Source organism: Oncorhynchus clarkii, unplaced genomic scaffold (genome assembly GCF_045791955.1).
Source record: "Oncorhynchus clarkii lewisi isolate Uvic-CL-2024 unplaced genomic scaffold, UVic_Ocla_1.0 unplaced_contig_4275_pilon_pilon, whole genome shotgun sequence".
Lineage (NCBI taxonomy): Eukaryota > Metazoa > Chordata > Actinopteri > Salmoniformes > Salmonidae > Oncorhynchus > Oncorhynchus clarkii.
In genome coordinates this window covers 47,959-69,322 of record NW_027260913.1, presented here as the reverse complement: position 1 = coordinate 69,322, position 21,364 = coordinate 47,959, and the positions used below count along the sequence as shown (strand labels likewise).

The 21,364-nt window shown below is 45.8% G+C and overlaps 1 protein-coding gene across 2 annotated transcripts in view; it reads left to right on the top strand.

Annotated features, from left to right (window-relative positions):
- Positions 1–21,364, top strand: part of LOC139402212 (collagen alpha-1(II) chain-like) — a 94,723-nt gene that overhangs the window by 64,632 nt on the left and 8,727 nt on the right. For both annotated transcript variants that reach the window (XM_071146320.1, XM_071146321.1), the window contains 20 exons: positions 330–428; positions 578–676; positions 4,558–4,665; positions 4,912–4,965; positions 5,419–5,472; positions 6,629–6,682; positions 7,031–7,084; positions 7,295–7,402; positions 7,507–7,560; positions 7,659–7,712; positions 12,603–12,764; positions 14,946–15,053; positions 15,615–15,722; positions 16,821–16,982; positions 17,241–17,402; positions 18,366–18,419; positions 18,556–18,663; positions 19,502–19,790; positions 20,459–20,646; positions 21,064–21,306. In XM_071146320.1, coding sequence (XP_071002421.1) covers positions 330–428; positions 578–676; positions 4,558–4,665; positions 4,912–4,965; positions 5,419–5,472; positions 6,629–6,682; positions 7,031–7,084; positions 7,295–7,402; positions 7,507–7,560; positions 7,659–7,712; positions 12,603–12,764; positions 14,946–15,053; positions 15,615–15,722; positions 16,821–16,982; positions 17,241–17,402; positions 18,366–18,419; positions 18,556–18,663; positions 19,502–19,790; positions 20,459–20,646; positions 21,064–21,306 — 2,322 coding nt within the window. The remainder of the gene's footprint in view (positions 1–329; positions 429–577; positions 677–4,557; positions 4,666–4,911; positions 4,966–5,418; positions 5,473–6,628; positions 6,683–7,030; positions 7,085–7,294; positions 7,403–7,506; positions 7,561–7,658; positions 7,713–12,602; positions 12,765–14,945; positions 15,054–15,614; positions 15,723–16,820; positions 16,983–17,240; positions 17,403–18,365; positions 18,420–18,555; positions 18,664–19,501; positions 19,791–20,458; positions 20,647–21,063; positions 21,307–21,364) is intronic.

Here is a 21,364-nt window from a genome sequence, read left to right as displayed (position 1 = left end):
ATGTGTTCAATCACATTGACATATAGACTACATGTGTCCAATCACATTGACATATAGACTATGTGTCCAATCACATTGACATATAGACTACATGTGTCCAATCACATTGACATATAGACTACATGTGTCCAATCACATTGACATATAGACTACATGTGTCCAATCACATTGACATATAGACTACATGTGTCCAATCACATTGATATATAGACTACATGTGTCCAATCACATTGACACTCAACTACACTTCGCAAGAGATAACAATAGCCACTTGGTTAGTTGATTGATTGATTCACTGATTGATTCATTGATTTGCTTCCTGTATACAGGGTCTGCCCGGACCTCCCGGCCCACCTGGTGAGGGGGGCAAGCCCGGTGACATGGGTGTTCCAGGAGAGGGTGGAGCTGCTGGTGCCACTGGACCCAGAGTGAGTTTAATCTCCTCTACCTCTCATCTCCCACACCTACAATGTTCATATAGCTAACTCCCATTATGGAGAATGGGAGGAACTCATATAGAGTAATGCTGAGCAATACTATGAACCATCCATCCCTGTCTCTGTCTGTCACCCTGTAGGGTGAGCGTGGTTTCCCAGGAGAGAGAGGAGGTGCTGGGCCTCAGGGGCTGCAGGGACCTCGTGGTCTGCCTGGAACTCCTGGAACTGACGGACCCAAGGTGAGAGAAACACACTGTGGAGACCTTCTCACATACCTAATATTCCAGATGTTGGACCCTTGGCTGGTAGAATGTCACCCAGGCTAGTAAACTGTCACCCAGAGTGGTAGAATGTCACCCAGGCTAGTAGAATACCACCCAGACTGGTAGAATGTCACCCAGACTGGTAGAATGTCACCCAGGCTAGTAGAATACCACACAGACTGGTAGAATGTCACCCAGGCTGGTAGAATGTCACCCAGCTGGTAGAATGTCACCCAGTCTGGTAGAATGTCACCCAGGGTAGTAGAATACCACCCAGACTGGTAGAATGTCATCCAGGCTGGTAGAATGTCACCCAGGCTGGTAGAATGTCACCCATGCTGGTAGAATACCACCCAGGCTGGTAGAATGTCACCCGGGCTAGTAGAATGTCACCCAGGCTAGTACAATGTCACCCAGGCTAGTAGAATGTCACCCAGGCTGGTAGAATGTCACCCAGGCTAGTAGAATGTCACCCAGCCTGTAGAATACCACCCAGGCTGGTAGAATGTCACCCAGGCTAGTAGAATGTCACCCAGGCTGGTAGAATGTCACCCAGCCTGTAAAATGTCACCCAGGCTGGTAGAATGTCACCCAGCCTGTAGAATACCACCCAGGCTGGTAGAATGTCACCCAGGCTAGTAGAATGTCACCCATGCTGGTAGAATGTCACCCAGGCTGTAGAATGTCACCCAGGCTAGTAGAATGTCACCCAGCCTGTAGAATGTCACCCAGCCTGTAGAATACCACCCAGGCTAGTAGAATGTCACCCAGGCTAGTAGAATGTCACCCAGGCTGATAGAATGTCACCCAGGCTGGTAGAATGTCACCCAGGCTAGTACAATGTCACCCAGGCTAGTAGAATGTCACCCAGTCTGGTAGAATGTCACCCAGGCTAGTAGAATGTCACCCAGCCTGTAGAATACCACCCAGGCTGGTAGAATGTCACCCAGGCTAGTAGAATGTCACCCAGGCTGGTAGAATGTCACCCAGCCTGTAGAATGTCACCCAGGCTGGTAGAATGTCACCCAGCCTGTAGAATCCCACCCAGGCTGGTAGAATGTCACCCAGGCTAGTAGAATGTCACCCATGCTGGTATAATGTCACCCAGGCTGTAGAATGTCACCCAGTCTAGTAGAATGTCACCCAGCCTGTAGAATGTCACCCAGCCTGTAGAATACCACCCAGGCTAGTAGAATGTCACCCAGGCTAGTAGAATGTCACCCAGGCTGGTAGAATGTCACCCAGGCTGGTAGAATGTCACCCAGGCTAGTATAATGTCATCCAGGCTGGTAGAATGTCATCCAGGCTGGTAGAATGTCACCCAGGCTGGTAGAATGTCACCCGGGCTGGTATAATGTCACCCGTGCGGTAGAATACCACCCAGGCTGGTAGAATGTCACCCAGGCTGGTAGAATGTCACCCAGGCTAGTAGAATGTCACCCAGGCTAGTAGAATGTCACCCAGGCTGGTAGAATGTCACCCAGGCTAGTAGAATGTCATCCAGGCTAGTAGAATGTAACCCAGGCTAGTAGAATGTCACCCAGGCTGGTAGAATGTCACCCAGGCTGGTAGAATGTCACCCAGGCTGGCAGAATGTCATCCAGGTTAGTAGAATGTCACCCAGGCTAGTAGAATGTCACCCAGGCTGGTAGAATGTCACCCAGGCTGGTAGAATGTCACCCAGGCTAGTAGAATGTCACCCAGGCTGGTAGAATGTCACCCAGGCTGGTATAATGTCACCCGTGCTGTAGAATACCACCCGTGCTGTAGAATACCACCCGTGCTGTAGAATACCACCCAGCATGTAGAATACCACCCAGCATGTAGAATACCACCCGTGCTGTAGAATACCACCCAGCCTGTAGAATACCACCCAGCCTGTAGAATACCACCCAGCCTGTAGAATACCACCCAGGCTGGTATAATGTCACCCGTGCTGTAGAATACCACCCAGCCTGTAGAATACCACCCAGACTGTAGAATATCACCCAGCCTGTAGAATACCACCCAGCCTGTAGAATACGACCCAGGCTGGTAGAATGTCACCCAGGCTGGTAGAATGTCACCCAGGCTAGTAGAATGTCACCCAGGCTGGTAGAATGTCATCCAGGCTAGTAGAATGTCACCCAGGCTAGTAGAATGTCACCCAGGCTGGTAGAATGTCACCCAGGCTGGTAGAATGTCACCCAGGCTAGTAGAATGTCACCCAGGCTGGTAGAATGTCACCCAGGCTGGTATAATGTCACCCGTGCTGTAGAATACCACCCGTGCTGTAGAATACCACCCAGCCTGTAGAATACCACCCAGCCTGTAGAATACCACCCAGCCTGTAGAATACCACCCAGGCTGGTATAATGTCACCCGTGCTGTAGAATACCACCCAGCCTGTAGAATACCACCCAGCCTGTAGAATATCACCCAGCCTGTAGAATACCACCCATCCTGTAGAATACCACCCAGGCTGGTAGAATGTCACCCAGGCTGGTAGAATTTGCGGTTTACCAGCTGGAATCACACTAGTAAAGGGGTTTAACTCAATATTAGGAAGGTGTTCATAATGTTTTGTATACTCAGTGTAGTAGAAGAAGAACAACAACAACAACAATGTCGACGCTATAAACAGCTCAGACCTCAGATCAAATGCTGTTTGAAATCATGTCCTGTACTTTACTTTAGCTGTGCTGATTGATCATGCATATTGCAATGGAAAACTGAATCACGTCCCAAACAACCTTAGAATGATTCTCAAATACATTATACTCTGAAACCGTCTCATATCAGAAAGGAAATTACATTTTTTTTTTAAAAGTTTAATGATGAAGATGTGGATACCCCTGAAGGTGTCTTTTGAAATTACAATATTATATTACTTTCAAACATTTTTGCCCACTGGGTACAATTCTCCTTGTATTTGATGTTGTTTCTTTTGATAAATCATATTCCTGTGTCTATTTCCTCACAATGAATCATGTCCCTGTGAACAGGTCTATTTCCTCATGATGAATCATGTCCCTGTGAACAGGTCTATTTTCTCATGATGAATCATGTCCCTGTGTCTATTTCCTCATGATGAATCATGTCCCTGTGAACAGGTCTATTTCCTCATGATGAATCATGTCCCTGTGAACAGGTCTATTTCCTCATGATGAATCATGTCCCTGTGTCTATTTCCTCATGATGAATCATGTCCCTGTGAACAGGTCTATTTCCTCATGATGAATCATGTCCCTGTGTCTATTTCCTCATGATGAATCATGTCCCTGTGAACAGGTCTATTTCCTCATGATGAATCATGTCCCTGTGAACAGGTCTATTTCCTCATGATGAATCATATCCCTGTGTCTATTTCCTCATGATGACTCATGTCCCTGTGAACAGGTCTATTTCCTCATGATGAATCATGTCCCTGTGAACAGGTCTATTTCCTCATGATGAATCATGTCCCTGTGAACAGGTCTATTTCCTCATGGTGAATCATGTCCCTGTGAACAGGTCTATTTCCTCATGGTGAATCATGTCCCTGTGAACAGGTCTATTTCCTCATGATGAATCATGTCCCTGTGAACAGGTCTATTTCCTCATGATGAATCATGTCCCTGTGAACAGGTCTATTTCCTCACGGTGAATCATGTCCCTGTGAACAGGTCTATTTCCTCATTGTAGGGAGAATACTGTTCTGTTATACTCCATCTATTCAATTCAATTCCAAAAATTTGGTTCATGCCTGAGGGACAAATATCGTTGGGCATATAATGAGACGAGTAAACAACAACATACCCTTCTGCATTCCGTTACCTTTCCTATGGTGTCCCTGCAGCTGTTGACAGTGTTTGTGTCCAATCTGTTCTGTTTTCCAGGGAGCGATCGGACCAGGTGGCGCATCGGGTGCCCAGGGACCCCCCGGTCTGCAGGGTATGCCCGGAGAGAGAGGGGCCTCAGGCATCCCCGGACCTAAGGGAGACAGAGTAAGTAGTGCCTGCTCGAGAGCAGCAGAGGAACAGTCATGTTAATGTAATGTAGCCAATGCAATGAAATGTAATGCAATATGATTCATCATAATAATAAGCTGTGAAAGGGACATGCACTTAACAACAGGATCTGCTGGAGACAATAGTAACAGATGTATGTTTGGCAACAATTGATGTGATTGCATATTGAATTATATGCAGTTAGTAATGCAATTATAATGTCATTGTGTTTGTGTCCCACAGGGTGACAACGGAGAGAAGGGACCTGAGGGTGCTTCTGGCAAAGACGGCTCAAGAGTGAGTGACCATCCTCCTCATCCTCATCATCATCATCATCATCATGCACCGTATCACCCAGCCCTATGACCTCACTCACTCTACCATTTAATAATCAACACATTGATGACCTCACTCACTCTACCATTTAATTATCAACACATTGATGACCTCACTCACTCTACCTTTTAATTATCAACACATTGATGACATCACTCACTCTACCATTTAATAATCAACACATTGATGACCTCACTCACTCTACCATTTAATTATCAACACATTGATGACCTCACTCACTCTACCATTTAATAATCAACACATTTAAATATTCCCTCCAGCAAGTCCAAGTATACACACTAAACTTAAATTGTTCATTTGTTCACGGGCATTTGTGTACAGTGAGACAACAGCAAAATGTCAGATATACTAGATATTGTACTGAAACATTTCTCTTTTCCGTAACTCTTCTAGGGTTTGACTGGTCCCATTGGTCCTCCTGGCCCAGCTGGTCCCAACGGAGAGAAGGTGAGCAATTTGTCTTTAAACTTGAATAATAGTTGATTATTTTAATGATTGTATTAGATCAGTCAGAAGAAGAAAAAAAACATACAGCCATATCATCTGTTGGGAGGTTACCTCTCACAAACTGTATGATACAGACAGTCCATCTGTTGGGAGGTTACCTCTCACAAACTGTATGATACAGACAGTCCATCTGTTGGGAGGTTACCTCTCACAAACTGTATGATACAGACAGTCCATCTGTTGGGAGGTTACCTCTCACAAACTGTATGATACAGACAGTCCATCTGTTGGGAGGTTACCTCTCACAAACTGTATGATACAGACAGTCCATCTGTTGGGAGGTTACCTCTCACAAACTGTATGATACAGACAGTCCATCTGTTGGGAGGTTACCTCTCACAAACTGTATGATACAGACATATCATCTGTTGGGAGGTTACCTCTCACAAACTGTATGATACAGACAGTCCATCTGTTGGGAGGTTACCTCTCACAAACTGTATGATACAGACAGTCCATCTGTTTGGAGGTTACCTCTCACAAACTGTATGATACAGACAGTCCATCTGTTGGGAGGTTACCTCTCACAAACTGTATGATACAGACAGTCCATCTGTTGGGAGGTTACCTCTCACAAACTGTATGATACAGACAGTCCATCTGTTGGGAGGTTACCTCTCACAAACTGTATGATACAGACAGTCCATCTGTTGGGAGGTTACCTCTCACAAACTGTATGATACAGACAGTCCATCTGTTGGGAGGTTACCTCTCACAAACTGTATGATACAGACAGTCCATCTGTTGGGAGGTTACCTCTCACAAACTGTATGATACAGACAGTCCATCTGTTGGGAGGTTACCTCTCACAAACTGTATGATACAGACAGTCCATCTGTTGGGAGGTTACCTCTCACAAACTGTATGATACAGACAGTCCATCTGTTGGGAGGTTACCTCTCACAAACTGTATGATACAGACAGTCCATATAAGGTGTGATTTATGGACTGGTATCTGTATGATACAGACAGTCCGTATAAGGTGTGATTTATGGACTGGTATCTGTGTGATACAGACAGTCCATATAAAGTGGGATATATGGACTTATGATTGACCTTTGTGACTGACCTCTGACCTCTGTGTTTCCTCCTATAGGGTGAATCTGGTCCATCTGGACCTTCCGGTGCTGCCGGTGCCCGTGGTGCTCCTGTAGGTACCACACACACACACACACACACACACAAATTAGGATAAAGTTTTAAAAAATGACTTGTGGTCCCGTGTAGATCAGTTGGTAGAACATGACATTTTCAACACCAGGGTTGTGGGTTCGATTACCGTGAACAATCAATATGTGTTAACGTATGCTAAACGCTTTGGATAAAAGTGTACTGATCCAGAGTAGAGAATCCTGTTGTCCTGCTATACTCTCCAGCTCTCAATAGAACAATTGAATTAACACAGAAGTTGATGCGGTACATGATATGTCATTTGAAGAAGGGTATGTTAGGGGAAGTGTATTCTGCTCAACTTGTTCCCCGTCTTCTCTCCTAACAGGGAGACAGGGGTGAGACCGGACCTCCTGGGCCTGCTGGCTTCGCTGGGCCTCCTGTAAGTAACTTCACCAAGGACAATGTACTGTTGATGCGCTTTCTCTCACTGTCGGTCCTACCGTCAACATCCCGGGCTGCCACATTTACAGGACGGTCTCATCCATTCAAATGGATGATTAAATAGAAGGGGGTGGTGACCCCTGCTGCTTGTTGTATGTTGAAGCAAGTAGCTGTCTGAGCTGTCTTTCTCCCTGTGTCCCAACCCCAGGGATCTGATGGTCAGCCCGGAGCCAAAGGAGAGCAGGGAGAGGGTGGCCAGAAGGGAGACGCTGGTGCCCCTGGACCCCAGGGACCCTCTGGAGCTCCTGGACCTTCCGTAAGTTTCACTTTTTCCTGAAATGTATTGGTTACCAAATATTCTGTTGGAGTTACTTGCTTCACGTTTCTTCATAAAACTTCAGATAATTTCCTTCATTTCAGGGACCAACTGGCGTTTCTGGACCTAAAGGTGCTCGCGGTGCTCAGGGACCCCCTGTAAGTATAAATCTCATATTGTGTATTTCATTTCCGCATTGTTGTTTTATATTGTTTTGTAATTTTTCCATTTCATCAACAACCTCTCTCACTGACAGGGTGCCACTGGTTTCCCTGGTGCTGCCGGCAGAGTCGGGCCCCCTGGTCCCAACGTAAGTACAATCGCTTATCAGCAAAACACAACTCAAACACCTTACCTGAGCATTGTTACTGAAGACTAAATGACACTGATTGTTCTACTTGTAAACTAGGATTGTTCGCAGTGATCTGAGGTGTTGGATTTGACTGGAATAGAAAAGGCCTTGTTTTTATGTGGGTGTAACCATGTTGGTAAACATTTTCCAAGTTTTTCCTGATACTTTTCAGAACACACAGACTATTATGAATACAGTGTTCACCCACTGTATTCAGTCGTTGAAATCAATCATCACTTTGTTAAAATTATACAACACAATGTCCAGCTATATATATATACAGTGCCATGCGAAAGTATTCGGCCCCCTTGAACTTTGCAACCTTTTGCCACATTTCAGGCTTCAAACATAAAGATATAAAACTGCATTTTTTTGTGAAGAATCAACAACAAGTGGGACACAATCATGAAGTGGAACGACATTTATTGGATATTTCAAACTTTTTTAACAAATCAAAAACTGAAAAATTGGGCGTGCAAAATTATTCAGCCCATTTACTTTCAGTGCAGCAAACTCTCTCCAGAAGTTCAGTGAGGATCTCTGAATGATCCAATGTTGACCTAAATGACTAATGATGATAAATACAATCCACCTGTGTGTAATCAAGTCTCCGTATAAATGCACCTGCACTGTGATAGTCTCAGAGGTCCGTTAAAAGCTCAGAGAGCATCATGAAGAACAAGGAACACACCAGGCAGGTCCGAGATACTGTTGTGAAGAAGTTTAAAGCCGGATTTGGATACAAAAAGATTTCCCAAGCTTTAAACATCCCAAGGAGCACTGTGCAAGCGATAATATTGAAATGGAAGGAGTATCAGACCACTGCAAATCTACCAAGACCTGGCCGTCCCTCTAAAAATGTCAGTCTCTCGATGTGCAAAACTGATAGAGACATACCCCAAGCGACTTACAGCTGTAATCGCAGCAAAAGGTGGCGCTACAAAGTATTAACTTAAGGGGGCTGAATAATTTTGCACGCCCAATTTTTCAGTTTTTGATTTGTTAAAAGTTTGAATTAGTATAATATTTAGTATAGTATTTAGTATATTATTTATTATAGTATTTTGTATAATATTTACTATAGTATTTAGTATAGTATTTACTATAATACTTACTATAATATTTAGTATAGTATTTAGTATAGTATTTAGTATAGGACTTACTATAGTACTTACTATAATATTTAGTATAGTATTTAGTATAGTATTTACTATAGTACTTACTATAATATTTAGTATAGTATTTAGTGAATAACGCTGGATGTCGATGATATCAACCTGGTTTCATTCTGTTCTTCTGAATGGTTGTTATTACAGAGAGTACTGACCTGCTCCTATCTGTTGTTATTACAGAGAGTACTGACCTGCTCCTATCAGTCTGAATGGTTGTTATTACAGAGAGTACTGACCTGCTCCTATCTGTTGTTATTGTAGAGAGTACTGACCTTCTCCTATCTGTCTGAATGGTTGTTATTATAGAGAGTACTGACCTGCTCCTATCAGTCTGTGGGCAGAGAAGTGACGGTCAAGATGAGAGAGGATGATTATTTTGTTAAAATAGCATGGCCTTATTTCTATTACAGCATATTGGATGACTGACATTCATATTCCATTCACCCAGTTCAATGTAACAGTGATAGGTATCGGCTACTACATGATACTCTCATTTTCCCTATACACGGCATGAGGTTGCTACAAACTAGCCTATGAATGAACGTTTACAACATTGTTCCACAGGTTGAGAGTTATCACGGTGACAGACATTGCCACATTCAATAATCTTGCTAGCCGATCTAGGGTGTAATCATTAGTCCAAACAGTTGCAAACGAGAATTTCTATTGGACAATTTCAGATATGGTTATCCCCGTTGCTTCTGTTTAAGAAACATTTTTAAATAAAACCGGCAGAATGAATACACCCCTGATCACATGCAAACACAATTCGCTTTCATAGCAGACAGATCATTGTATAATTCCTTCTTGCATCTACGTGCTCTCTTATCTTTTCCCTTCAGTGCATAACACATCACATTCAGCTGCCTGTGACCAGTGAACAAAAAGAAACCAAGCCAAACCTTCATATCATAACCACTAACCGCTACGCACATCCTACATTGTTGTCACCATATTAGCTAATGTCAAGTCAAAAACAAAGTTACTATAACTAATGTGTTAGTAAACCTGCTACAATCGTGCAGTACAATGTACAATCAGCAAGCAGTTTAGTAGTTACACCAGCAGGCCCCGGTGGCAATAAATTAATAAAACCAAGAGCTTTTCTTGACTTGGAAGAGTTCCAGTGTTGGATAGCCAGCTAGCTAACATAACATGCCTCCCTTTTTGAGCCGGGTGTTTGAGTAGGCTAAACTAGCTAGCTGCATTCCGTAGCTAAGTAAAAAAAATATGAAATGTAGCTATCTCTCTCGCTCTCTCGCTCTTTCTCGCTCTCTCTCTCTCTCTCTCTCTCTCTCTCTCTCTCTCTCTCTCTCTCTCTCTCTCTCTCTCTCTCGCTCTCTCGCTCTCTCGCTCTCTCTCTCTCTCTCTCTCTTGCTTCTCCTTCATTTTTGAACAAATAATGGGAAACACTATTCCCTCATCCCATCACAAGACAGGGCAGTCAGTATGTGTTCATCACTGACCAAATAACCAGTCCAAACACACTACTTTAGTATATTCTTATCTAAAAAGAATATATTTTTTCATGTTTCACTATTTTTATTTTTATGACATTCACTGAGGATAGTCCTCCCCTTCCTCCTCTGATGAGCCTCCACTGTCCCAGAGAGTCTACATTTCTGGGTTTAACCCTGTTGATTGGTTGATTGACTGATTGCTTGATTGGTTGCTTGTTTTACTGGTTGATCAGTTGATCGGTTGAGTGATGAACTGATTGATTGGTTGATTGACTGACTGCCTCCTCCCTAAGTTAGTTTTATTCACTGCTTTTGCACACTCTGCCAACCCTGATGTACTAGTCGTGTCTGAAACATGGCTGAGGAAGGCAACCAAAAGTTCTGAATTTTCCAACCCCAACTACAACATTTTCCACAAAGATAGAACTGCCAAAGGAGGTGGAGTTGAAATTTACTGCAGGATATCTGCAGAGTTCTGTCCTACTATCCAGGTCTATGCCCAAACAGTTCGAGCTTCTACTTTTAAAAATCCACCTTTCCATAAATAAGTCTCTCACTGTTGCCACTTGTTATAGACCCCCCTCGGCCCCCAGCTGTGCCCTGGACACCATATGTGAATTGATTGCCTCCCCATCTATCTTCAGAGTTCATATTGTTAGGTGACCTAAACTGGGACATGCTTAACACCCTGGCCGTCCTACAATCTAAGCTAGATGCCCTCAATCTCACACAAATGATCAAGGAACCTACCAGGTACATCAATAAATCCGTACACACGGGCATCTTCATAGATATCGTCCTGACGAACCTGCCCTCTAAATACACCTCTGCTGTCTTCAACCAGGATCTCAGTGATCACTGCGTCATTGCTTGGGTCCGCGGTCAAACAAACCACCCCTCATCACTGTCAAACGCTCCCTAAAACACTTCAGCGAGCAGGCCTTTCTAATCGCCCTGGGCCGGGTATCCTGGAAGGATATTGACCTCATTCCATCAGTAGTGGACGGTTATGACTTCGAATATGTGAGCTACAAACTACAAATACCTAGGTGTCTGGTTAGACTGTAAAGACTCACATTAAGCATCTCCAGACTCACATTAAGCATCTCCAATCCAAAATTAAATCTAGAATCGGCTTCCTATTTCGCAACAAAGCATCCAGCTCATGCTGCCAAACATACCCTCGTAAAACTGACTATCCTACCGATCCTTGACTTCGGCGATGTAATTTACAAAATAGCCTCCAACACTCTACTCAGCAAATTGGATGCAGTCTATCACAGTGCCATCCGTTTTGTCCCCAAAGCCCCATATACTACACACCACTGCGACCTGAATGATCTCGTTGGCTTGCCCTCAATACATATTTGTCACCAAACCCACTAGCTCCAGGTCATCTATAAGTCTTTGCTAGGTAAAGCTCTGCTTTATCTCAGCTCACTGGTCACCATAGCAGCATCCACCTGTAGCACACGCTCCAGCTGGTATATTTCACTGGTCATCCCCAAAGTCAACTCCTCCTTTGGTCGCCTTTCCTTCCAGTTCTCTGCCACCAATGACTGGAACGAATTGCAAAAAAAAAAGCTGTAGACTCATATCTCCCTCACTAACTTTAAGCACCAGCTGTCAGAGCAGCTTACCGATCATTGCACCTGTAAACAGCCCATCTGTAAATAGCCCACCCAACTACCTCATCCCCATATTGTTATTTCTTGTTTTGCTCCTTTTCACTCCAGTATCTCTACTTGCACATGCATATTCTGCACATCTATCACTCCTTGCTATATTGTAATTACTTCACCACTACGGCATATTTATTGCCTTTACCTACCTAATCTTACCTCATTTGCACACACTGTATATAGATTTTCCTATTGTGTTATTGACTGTATGCTTGTTTATTCTATGTGTAACTCTGTGTTGTTGTTTGTATCGGACTGCTTTGCTTTATCTTGGCCAGGTCGCAGTTGTGAATGAGAACTTGTTCTCAACTAGCCTACCTGGTTAAATAAAGGTGTTCTCAACTAGCCTACCTGGTTAAATAAAGGTGTTCTCAACTGGCCTACCTGGTTAAATAAAGGTGTTCTCAACTAGCCTACCTGGTTAAATAAAGGTGTTCTCAACTAGCCTACCTGGTTAAATAAAGGTGTTCTCAACTAGTCTACCTGGTTAAATAAAGGTGAAATAAAATACATTAATAAATGGTGTCTCTGCAGGGTAACCCTGGTGCTGCTGGGCCCTCTGGCCCTGCTGGTAAAGATGGCCCTAAGGGTGTGCGTGGAGACGGTGGACCCCCAGGCAGACAGGGAGACGCTGGGCTGCGTGGAGCCGCTGGATCCCCTGGAGAGAAGGGAGATGCTGGAGAGGATGGTCCCTCTGTAAGTTTATCACTACAGTACCGTCCTCCAGCCCGGGGCATAGTGGACGGGCTTGTGGACGGGCTTGATAACTCTCATTCAACCCAGCACCCTACTGAAGCAACACAGGTCCTACAGGCTTTATTCAACCCAGCACCCTACTGAAGCAACACAGGTCCTACAGGCTTTATTCAACCCAGCACCCTACTGAAGCAACACAGGTCCTACAGGCTTTATTCAACCCAGCACCCTACTGAAGCAACACAGGTCCTACAGGCTTTATTCAACCCAGCACCCTACTGAAGCAACACAGGTCCTACAGGCTTTATTCAACACAGCACCCTACTGAAGCAACACAGGTCCTACAGGCTTTATTCAACCCAGCACCCTACTGAAGCAACACAGGTCCTACAGGCTTTATTCAACACAGCACCCTACTGAAGCAACACAGGTCCTACAGGCTTTATTCAACACAGCACCCTACTGAAGCAACACAGGTCCTACAGGCTTTAATCAATACAGGTCCAACAGGCTTTAATCAATACAGGTCCTACAGGCTTTAATCAATACAGGTCCTACAGGCTTTAATCAATACAGGTCCTACAGGCTTTAATCAATACAGGTCCTACAGGCTTTAATCAATACAGGTCCTACAGGCTTTAATCAATACAGGTCCTACAGGCTTTAATCAATACAGGTCCTACAGGCTTTAATAAATACAGGTCCTACAGGCTTTAATCAATACAGGTCCTACAGGCTTTATTCAACCCAGCACCCTACTGAAGCAACACAGGTCCTACAGGCTTTAATCAACACAGGTCCTACAGGCTTTATTCAACCCAGCACCCTACTGAAGCAACACAGGTCCTACATGCTTTATTCAACACAGCACCCTACTGAAGCAACACAGGTCCTACAGGCTTTATTCAACCCAGCACCCTACTGAAGCAACACAGGTCCTACAGGCTTTATTCAACACAGCACCCTACTGAAGCAACACAGGTCCTACAGGCTTTAATCAATACAGGTCCTACAGGCTTTAATCAATACAGGTCCTACAGGCTTTAATCAATACAGGTCCTACAGGCTTCATTCAACATTGACAAGTTATTTAGGTCACAGTGTTTCTGAACTCGTGGTGTTCTTCAGTTTGTATTGTCACTGACAACACACATCCCACCCCTCAAGTTAACACGGAAATACATTCATTTTGGACTTTTGCAGCTATAAAACAACACTGGCTTTATGTCTTAAAAGTCTCTCTTTTGGTTTGACTTCCAACCCAACCGGCATAAACATCAGTCCAGGGAATGAAAGAAAGGTCCATTTATAATGGACAACACTATTCCCTCGTCCCCATCACAACAAAGCACGTGTCCGTCACTGACCCAATAACCAGCCCAAACACACTGCTGTCTGCCAGGGCGTTAATATCACCTGTGGGCTTCCCCTGGACAGAGATATGATGGCAGAGAGGACAAGCGTTTTACTTTGTACTTCCCACTCCCTGCAGTACAGTTCACCCCCTGAGCAGTACTGAACTAACAGCCGGCATAGCTGTCTGTTACTGAAATTGGACAGGCAAGTCCAGAGAACAGACATGATAAGACCCTCTGATCCTCCCTGGTCTAAATCACAGAAGTGGAGGTGGATGCACTGCACAAAAAAATGTTTTTTCTTGTTTTTCCAGTGTGTTTACAGATTTGTATAGTTTTTCTGTTGATATATTTTTAGTTGTTGTTGAAAACACTCACTTGAAAATAACACACTGTCCTCTTGTCCTCCACTTGCTCCTCTTCCTTCTCTTCTTCCTCTCTTCCTCCCCTTCCACCTCTCTTCCTCTCTTCCTCCTCTCCTCCTCTTCCTCCTCTCTTCCTCCTCTCTTCCTCACCTTCCTCCTCTTCTTCCTCTCTTCCTCCTCTCCTCTCTTCCTCCTATCCTGCTCCTCTCCTCTCTTCTCTTCCACTTCTTCTTCCTCTCTTCCTCCTCTCCTCTCTTCCTCCTCCTCTCCTCTCTTCCTCCTCTTCATCCTCCTCTTCTTCCCCTCTTCCTCCTCTCTTCCTCCTCTCCTCCTCCTCTCTTCCTCTCTTCCTCCTCTCCTTCGCTCCTCCTACTCTCTTCCTCCTCCTTCTCTCCTCTTCCTCCTCTTCTTCCTCTCTTCCTCCTCTCTTCCTCCTCTTCCTCTTCTCTTCCTCCTCCCAGGGTCCCGATGGTCCTTCAGGTCCTTCAGGTCTGGCTGGACAGCGTGGTATTGTTGGTCTTCCAGGACAGCGTGGAGAGAGAGGTTTCCCTGGCCTGCCAGGACCCTCTGTAAGTCACATACACCACATTACAGATCCCATTAATTCATTAGACTATTCCATCATTCATTAGACTATTCATTCGTTCATTCATTAGACTATTTATTCATTCATTCATTAGACTATTCATTAATTCATTAGACAATTCATTCATTAGACTTTTCATTAATTCATTAGGCCATTCATTCATTCCTTAGACTATTCATTCATGCATTCATTCATTAGACTATTCATTCATTCATTAGACTATTCATTCATTCGTTCATTAGACTATTAATTCATTCCTTAGGCTATTCATTCAGTCATTCATTCATTCATTAGACTATTCATTCATTAGACTATTCATTCATTCATTCATTAGACTATTCATTCATTCATTATGATTCATTAGCCTATTATAGATGACAGAATAATATTGTACTGTCAATTGACTTGTACCCATCCCACCCATTTTAAGTAAGAATGGATGGATGAATATTCAAAGAAAAAGATCAGTGAATATATGACTATTGATTAGAGTGTCGCCCCCTATTGGTGGTCCACCAACTAACCCGTGTGTCCATCTCCCCAGGGAGAGCCTGGTAAACAAGGAGCTCCTGGTGGAAGCGGAGACCGTGGGCCCCCTGGCCCAGTGGGACCCCCTGGACTGACTGGACCCGCTGGAGAACCCGGGAGAGAGGTCAGTGTCTGTCCCATAGCGTGTTGTCTGAAATGACAGACGTCAGTCTCTGTCACATAGAGTGTTGTCTGAAATGACAGAGACGTCAGTGTCTGTCAAAATCAAATCAAATCAAATGTATTTATTTAGCCCTTCGTACATCAGCTGATATCTCAAAGTGCTGTACAGAAACCCAGCCTAAAACCCCAAACAGCAAGCAATGCAGGTGTAGAAGCACGGTGACTAGGAAAAACTCCCTAGAAAGGCCAAAACCTAGAAAGAAACCTAGAGAGGAACCAGGCTATGTGGGGTGGCCAGTCCTCTTCTGGCTGTGCCGGGTGGAGATTATAACAGAACATGGCCAAGATGTTCAAATGTTCATAAATGACCAGCATGGTCCAATAATAATAAGGCAGAACAGTTGAAACTGGAGCAGCAGCACGGCCAGGTGGACTGGGGACAGCAAGGAGTCATCATGCCAGGTAGTCCTGAGGCATGGTCCTAGGGCTCAGGTCCTCCGAGAGAGAGAAAGAAAGAGAGAAAGAGAGAATTAGAGAGAGCACACTTAAATTCACACAGGACACCGAATAGGACAGGAGAAGTACTCCAGATATAACAAACTGACCCTAGCCCCCCGACACATAAACTACTGCAGCATAAATACTGGAGGCTGAGACAGGAGGGGTCAGGAGACACTGTGGCCCCATCCGAGGACACCCCCGGACAGGGCCAAACAGGAAGGATATAACCCCACCCACTTTGCCAAAGCACAGCCCCCACACCACTAGAGGGATATCTTCAACCACCAACTTACCATAGCGTGTTGTCTGAAATGACAGACGTCAGTGTCTGTCCCATAACGTGTCGTGTCTGAAGTAGCATCCTAGTTCTTATATTGCTCATTACTTTTAAACAGGGTCCGCATAGTGCTCTGTCCAAATGTAGTGCACTATATAGGGAATAGTGTGCCATTCAATGCAGCACAGTGTCACCGTTATGGCCTCTCATGGTCATCTCTATACCTTCGGTACAATACGTTAACTCACTGTCATGATTAACTGGATCACTAACTATACGTTTGATGTTTCTGATATTAAACAATGTGTGATTGTCTCTCAGGGCAACGCTGGTTCTGATGGACCACCTGGTAGAGATGGATCCACTGGAATCAAGGGTGACCGTGGTAACACCGGTCCTGCTGGTGCTCCTGGCTCCCCAGGTGCTAATGGTTCCCCCGGCCCTGTCGGCCCCACCGGCAAGCAAGGAGACAGGGGAGAGGCTGTGAGTATACACCCTAAATCACTCCCCATAACATCCCCAATGGCACCCCGTAGAAGCCTTTTAACACCCCTAAAAACCCCTCTCTTGAGAGGTGAATAACTCAGGCCATGTTATTGTTTTCTGTCTATTTTCTCAGTTCAGTCAATATATTAATAATGTTTTTATTATCCATAATGTTCTTAGATATGACAGTTTACTCAGATATTATTGTATTGCAGCCCTTCCTGACCCTGTGTCTGTCTCTTGGCTGTTCTCTAGGGAGCTCAAGGACCCGCTGGACCTGCCGGGCCTGCTGGAGCCAGAGGAATGGCTGGACCCCAAGGACCCCGTGGAGACAAGGGTGAGGCTGGAGAGGGTGGTGAGAGAGGACAGAAAGGACACAGAGGATTCACTGGTCTGCAGGGTCTGCCCGGACCTCCCGTAAGTACCCCCCTAATCTCCCTGTACTCCTAATCTCCCGGTACCCCTAATCTCCCTGTAACCTTAATCTCCCTCTACCCCTTATCTCCCTATACCCCCTAATCTCCCTCTACCCCTTATCTCCCTATACCCCATTATCTCCCTATACCCCCTAATCTCCCTATACCCCCTTATCTCCCTGTACCCCTAATCTCTCTATACCCCCTTATCTCCCTATACCCCCTAATCTCCCTATACCCCCTTATCTCCCTATACCCCCTAATCTCCCTGTACCCCCTTATCTCCCTATACCCCCTAATCTCCCTATACCCCCTAATCTCCATATACCCCCTTATCTCCCTATACCCCCTTATCTCCCTGTACCCCCTAATCTCTCTATATCACACATTTCTCTATATCACAAATTTCTCTATATCATTGAAATGTCCCTTTAGCCTTTACCTGTAGTTGTGTATATCCTATGGACATTGTCTCACCTTGTCTCTTCCCAGAGGATCAATCTGACCTATAGACATTGTCTCACCTTGTCTCTGCCCATGGGATCAATCTGACCTATAGACATTGTCTCACCTTGTCTCTCCCCATAGGATCAATCTGACCTATAGACATTGTCTCACCTTGTCTCTCCCCATAGGATCAATCTGACCTATAGACATTGTCTCACCTTGTCTCTCCCCAGAGGATCAATCTGACCTATAGACATTGTCTCACCTTGTCTCTGCCCATAGGATCAATCTGTCCTATAGACATTGTCTCCCCTTGTCTCTGCCCATAGGATCAATCTGACCTATAGACATTGTCTCACCTTGTCTCTCCCCATAGGATCAATCTGACCTATAGACATTGTCTCACCTTGTCTCTCCCCAGAGAGTCAATCTGACCTATAGACATTGTCTCACCTTGTCTCTTCCCAGAGGGTCAATCTGTCCTATAAACATTGTCTCACCTTGTCTCTCCACATAGGGTCAATCTGGAGACCAGGGTGCCTCTGGACCTGCTGGACCAAGTGGATCAAGGGTGAGTATAGACAGAATGATTAACAACTCTTACACAGAGTTTTGAGATGTACCCTTCCTTATTGTCAGCCAAAGAGCATGGCAGGCAGAGCTCTAGTCTACAGTACAGTACATCTGAATCCTTGTGTTCTGTTTAGGGACCTCCCGGACCCGTTGGTCCCTCTGGAAAGGATGGTTCCAACGGTATGCCCGGCCCCATCGGACCCCCCGGACCCCGTGGTCGCTCTGGAGAGACTGGTCCCTCTGTGAGTAACGCTCTCATCTCCCATCTATCTCTCAATTTATCTTAGTACTAGAGAGGAGAGGAGAGGAGAGGAGAGGAGAGGAGAGGAGAGGAGAGGAAAGGAGAGGAGAGGAGAGGAGAGAAGGGGAGAGAAGGGGAGGGGAGGAGAAAGAAGAGGAGAGGAGAGGAGAGGAGAGGAGAGGAGAGGAGAGGAGAGGAGGGGAGGGGAGGGGAGGGGAGGGGAGGGGAGGTGAGGTGAGAGGAGAGGAGAGGAGAGGAGAGGAGAGGAGAGGAGAGGAGAGGAGAGGAGAGGAGAGGAGAGGAGAGGAGAGGAGAGGAGAGGAGAGGAGAGGAGAGGAGAGGAGAGGAGAGGAGAGGAGAGGAGAGGAGAGGAGAGGAGGGAGAGAGAGAGATATAGAGAGAGAGATATAGAGAGAGAAGGGGAGGAGAAATAAGAGGAGGTGAGAGGAGAGGAGAGGAGAGGAGAGGAGAGGAGAGGAGAGGAGAGGAGAGGAGAGGAGAGGAGAGGAGAGGAGGGGAGGTGAGAGGAGGGGAGGGGAGGGGAGAGGAGAGAGAAGAGAGGAGAAGAGAAGAGGAGAGAGCAGTGTATGACATGGTGCAAATCTCAAATCACCCCCTGTTCCTCGTATAGTGTGCTACCTTTGCTCTGGTCAAAGTAATGCCCTGTGTAGGGAGCAGGTTGTCATCTGAGACAGCAGCCAGCTATATAAACACTTTATGTCCCCTCTGCTCTGTGCTTTTCGTCTTCTGAAATACCTATGGCCCTGGTAGCAGCACATCACCAGTAGCTTGTAGTCTAGCGTCTTGGTTTTCCAATTTCTTCTGTCTGTGTATCTCAGGGTCCACCTGGAAACTCCGGTCCCCCTGGTCCTCCTGGTCCTCCCGGCCCTGGTATCGACATGTCTGCCTTCGCTGGCCTGTCTCAGCCTGAGAAATCCCCCGATCCCCTGAGGTACATGAGGGCCGACCAGGCCTCCGGAAACCTGAGGACGCACGACGCCGAGGTGGACGCCACGCTCAAGTCTCTCAACAACCAGATTGAGAACATCCGCTCCCCCGAGGGCTCCAAGAAGAACCCTGCACGTACTTGCAGAGACCTGAAGCTGTGCCACCCAGACTGGAAGAGTGGTGAGTGACGGGATAGGAGTGATTAATGGCTCTTTGTTTAGGGGTCAAGCGTTAAAGCCAAGCAACATGACTTGACCAGGAAAAACTCAGGGCCCTAAAGTTTCTCCTGCTCAGGTGACGTTTCTCCTGCTCAGGTGACGTTTCTCCTGCTCAGGTGAGGTTTCTCCTGCTCAGGTGAGGTTTCTCCTGCTCAGGTGACGTTTCTCCTGCTCAGGTGACGTTTCTCCTGCTCAGGTGACGTTTCTCCTGCTCAGGTGAGGTTTCTCCTGCTCAGGTGACGTTTCTCCTGCTCAGGTGACGTTTCTCCTGCTCAGGTGAAGTTTCTCCTGCTCAGGTGACGTTTCTCCTGCTCAGGTGACGTTTCTCCTGCTCAGGTGAGGTTTCTCCTGCTCAGGTGACGTTTCTCCTGCTCAGGTGAGGTTTCTCCTGCTCAGGTGACGTTTCTCCTGCACAGGTGACGTTTCTCCTGCTCAGGTGACGTTTCTCCTGCTCAGGTGACGTTTCTCCTGTCCCCACTGGTTAGGACGGGCAAAAATGCCATAATATTTAGGGAAGTCTAGAAGATTCTGTCTTAAGAGAAAGTAAATATAAACATGTGTAATGTAGTACAGAGTTTTAGAGAGCTGATTCAATCTGAGCCGTTTCCTGTCTCCGCCGCCTGTCTGCAGGAGAGTACTGGATCGACCCTAACCAGGGCTGCACCATAGACGCCATCAAGGTCTACTGTAACATGGAGACCGGAGAGTCCTGTGTCTACCCCAAGCCCGCCAGCATCCCCAAGAAGAACTGGTGGTCCAGCAAGAGCAAGGCTGCCAAACACATCTGGTTCGGAGAGACCATGAACGGAGGATTCCACGTGAGTCACCCTTCAATCTCTTGTTTCGGCTCTCTTCTAATATATTATCACGATCGTACAATCGTGATTTTTTCCCCCCCTCTTCAATCTCAGGTGACATCTGTTATGTGTGCAGTGCACTTATTTACTCAAGCCTCTCTGTGATTAGTCTGTTTCGGTCCTTTAGGGGATTCCTGTTTTTTGTTTGACTAAAATACGACACAATAACTTTTTTTTACGTACATTATCTCAATCAATGCCACTAAGTCCGTTCAAAATTCTGATATAGTTCTGATATAATGATGTCATTGATTCTTACATCCCTGTCTCCCTGTTCTCTCTCACTAGTTTTAACCATTGACATTGTAAAATGATATCCATTGTTCAACCGGTCCTAACCGCCCTTCTCCCTTCCTCTCTCTCTGCTGCCCTCTACAGTTCAGCTATGGCGATGAGAGTCTGGCAGCCAACACGGCCAGCATCCAGATGACCTTCCTGCGGCTGCTGTCCACCGAGGCTAATCAGAACCTCACCTACCACTGCAAGAACAGCGTGGCCTATATGGACGGGGCCACGGGGAACCTGAAGAAGGCCGTGCTGCTCCAGGGCTCCAACGACGTGGAGATCAGAGCTGAGGGCAACAGCCGCTTCACCTACACCGTTATGGAGGACGGCTGCACGGTGAGAGGATGAACACACACACACACACACACACTCTCTCATACATACACACCCACAC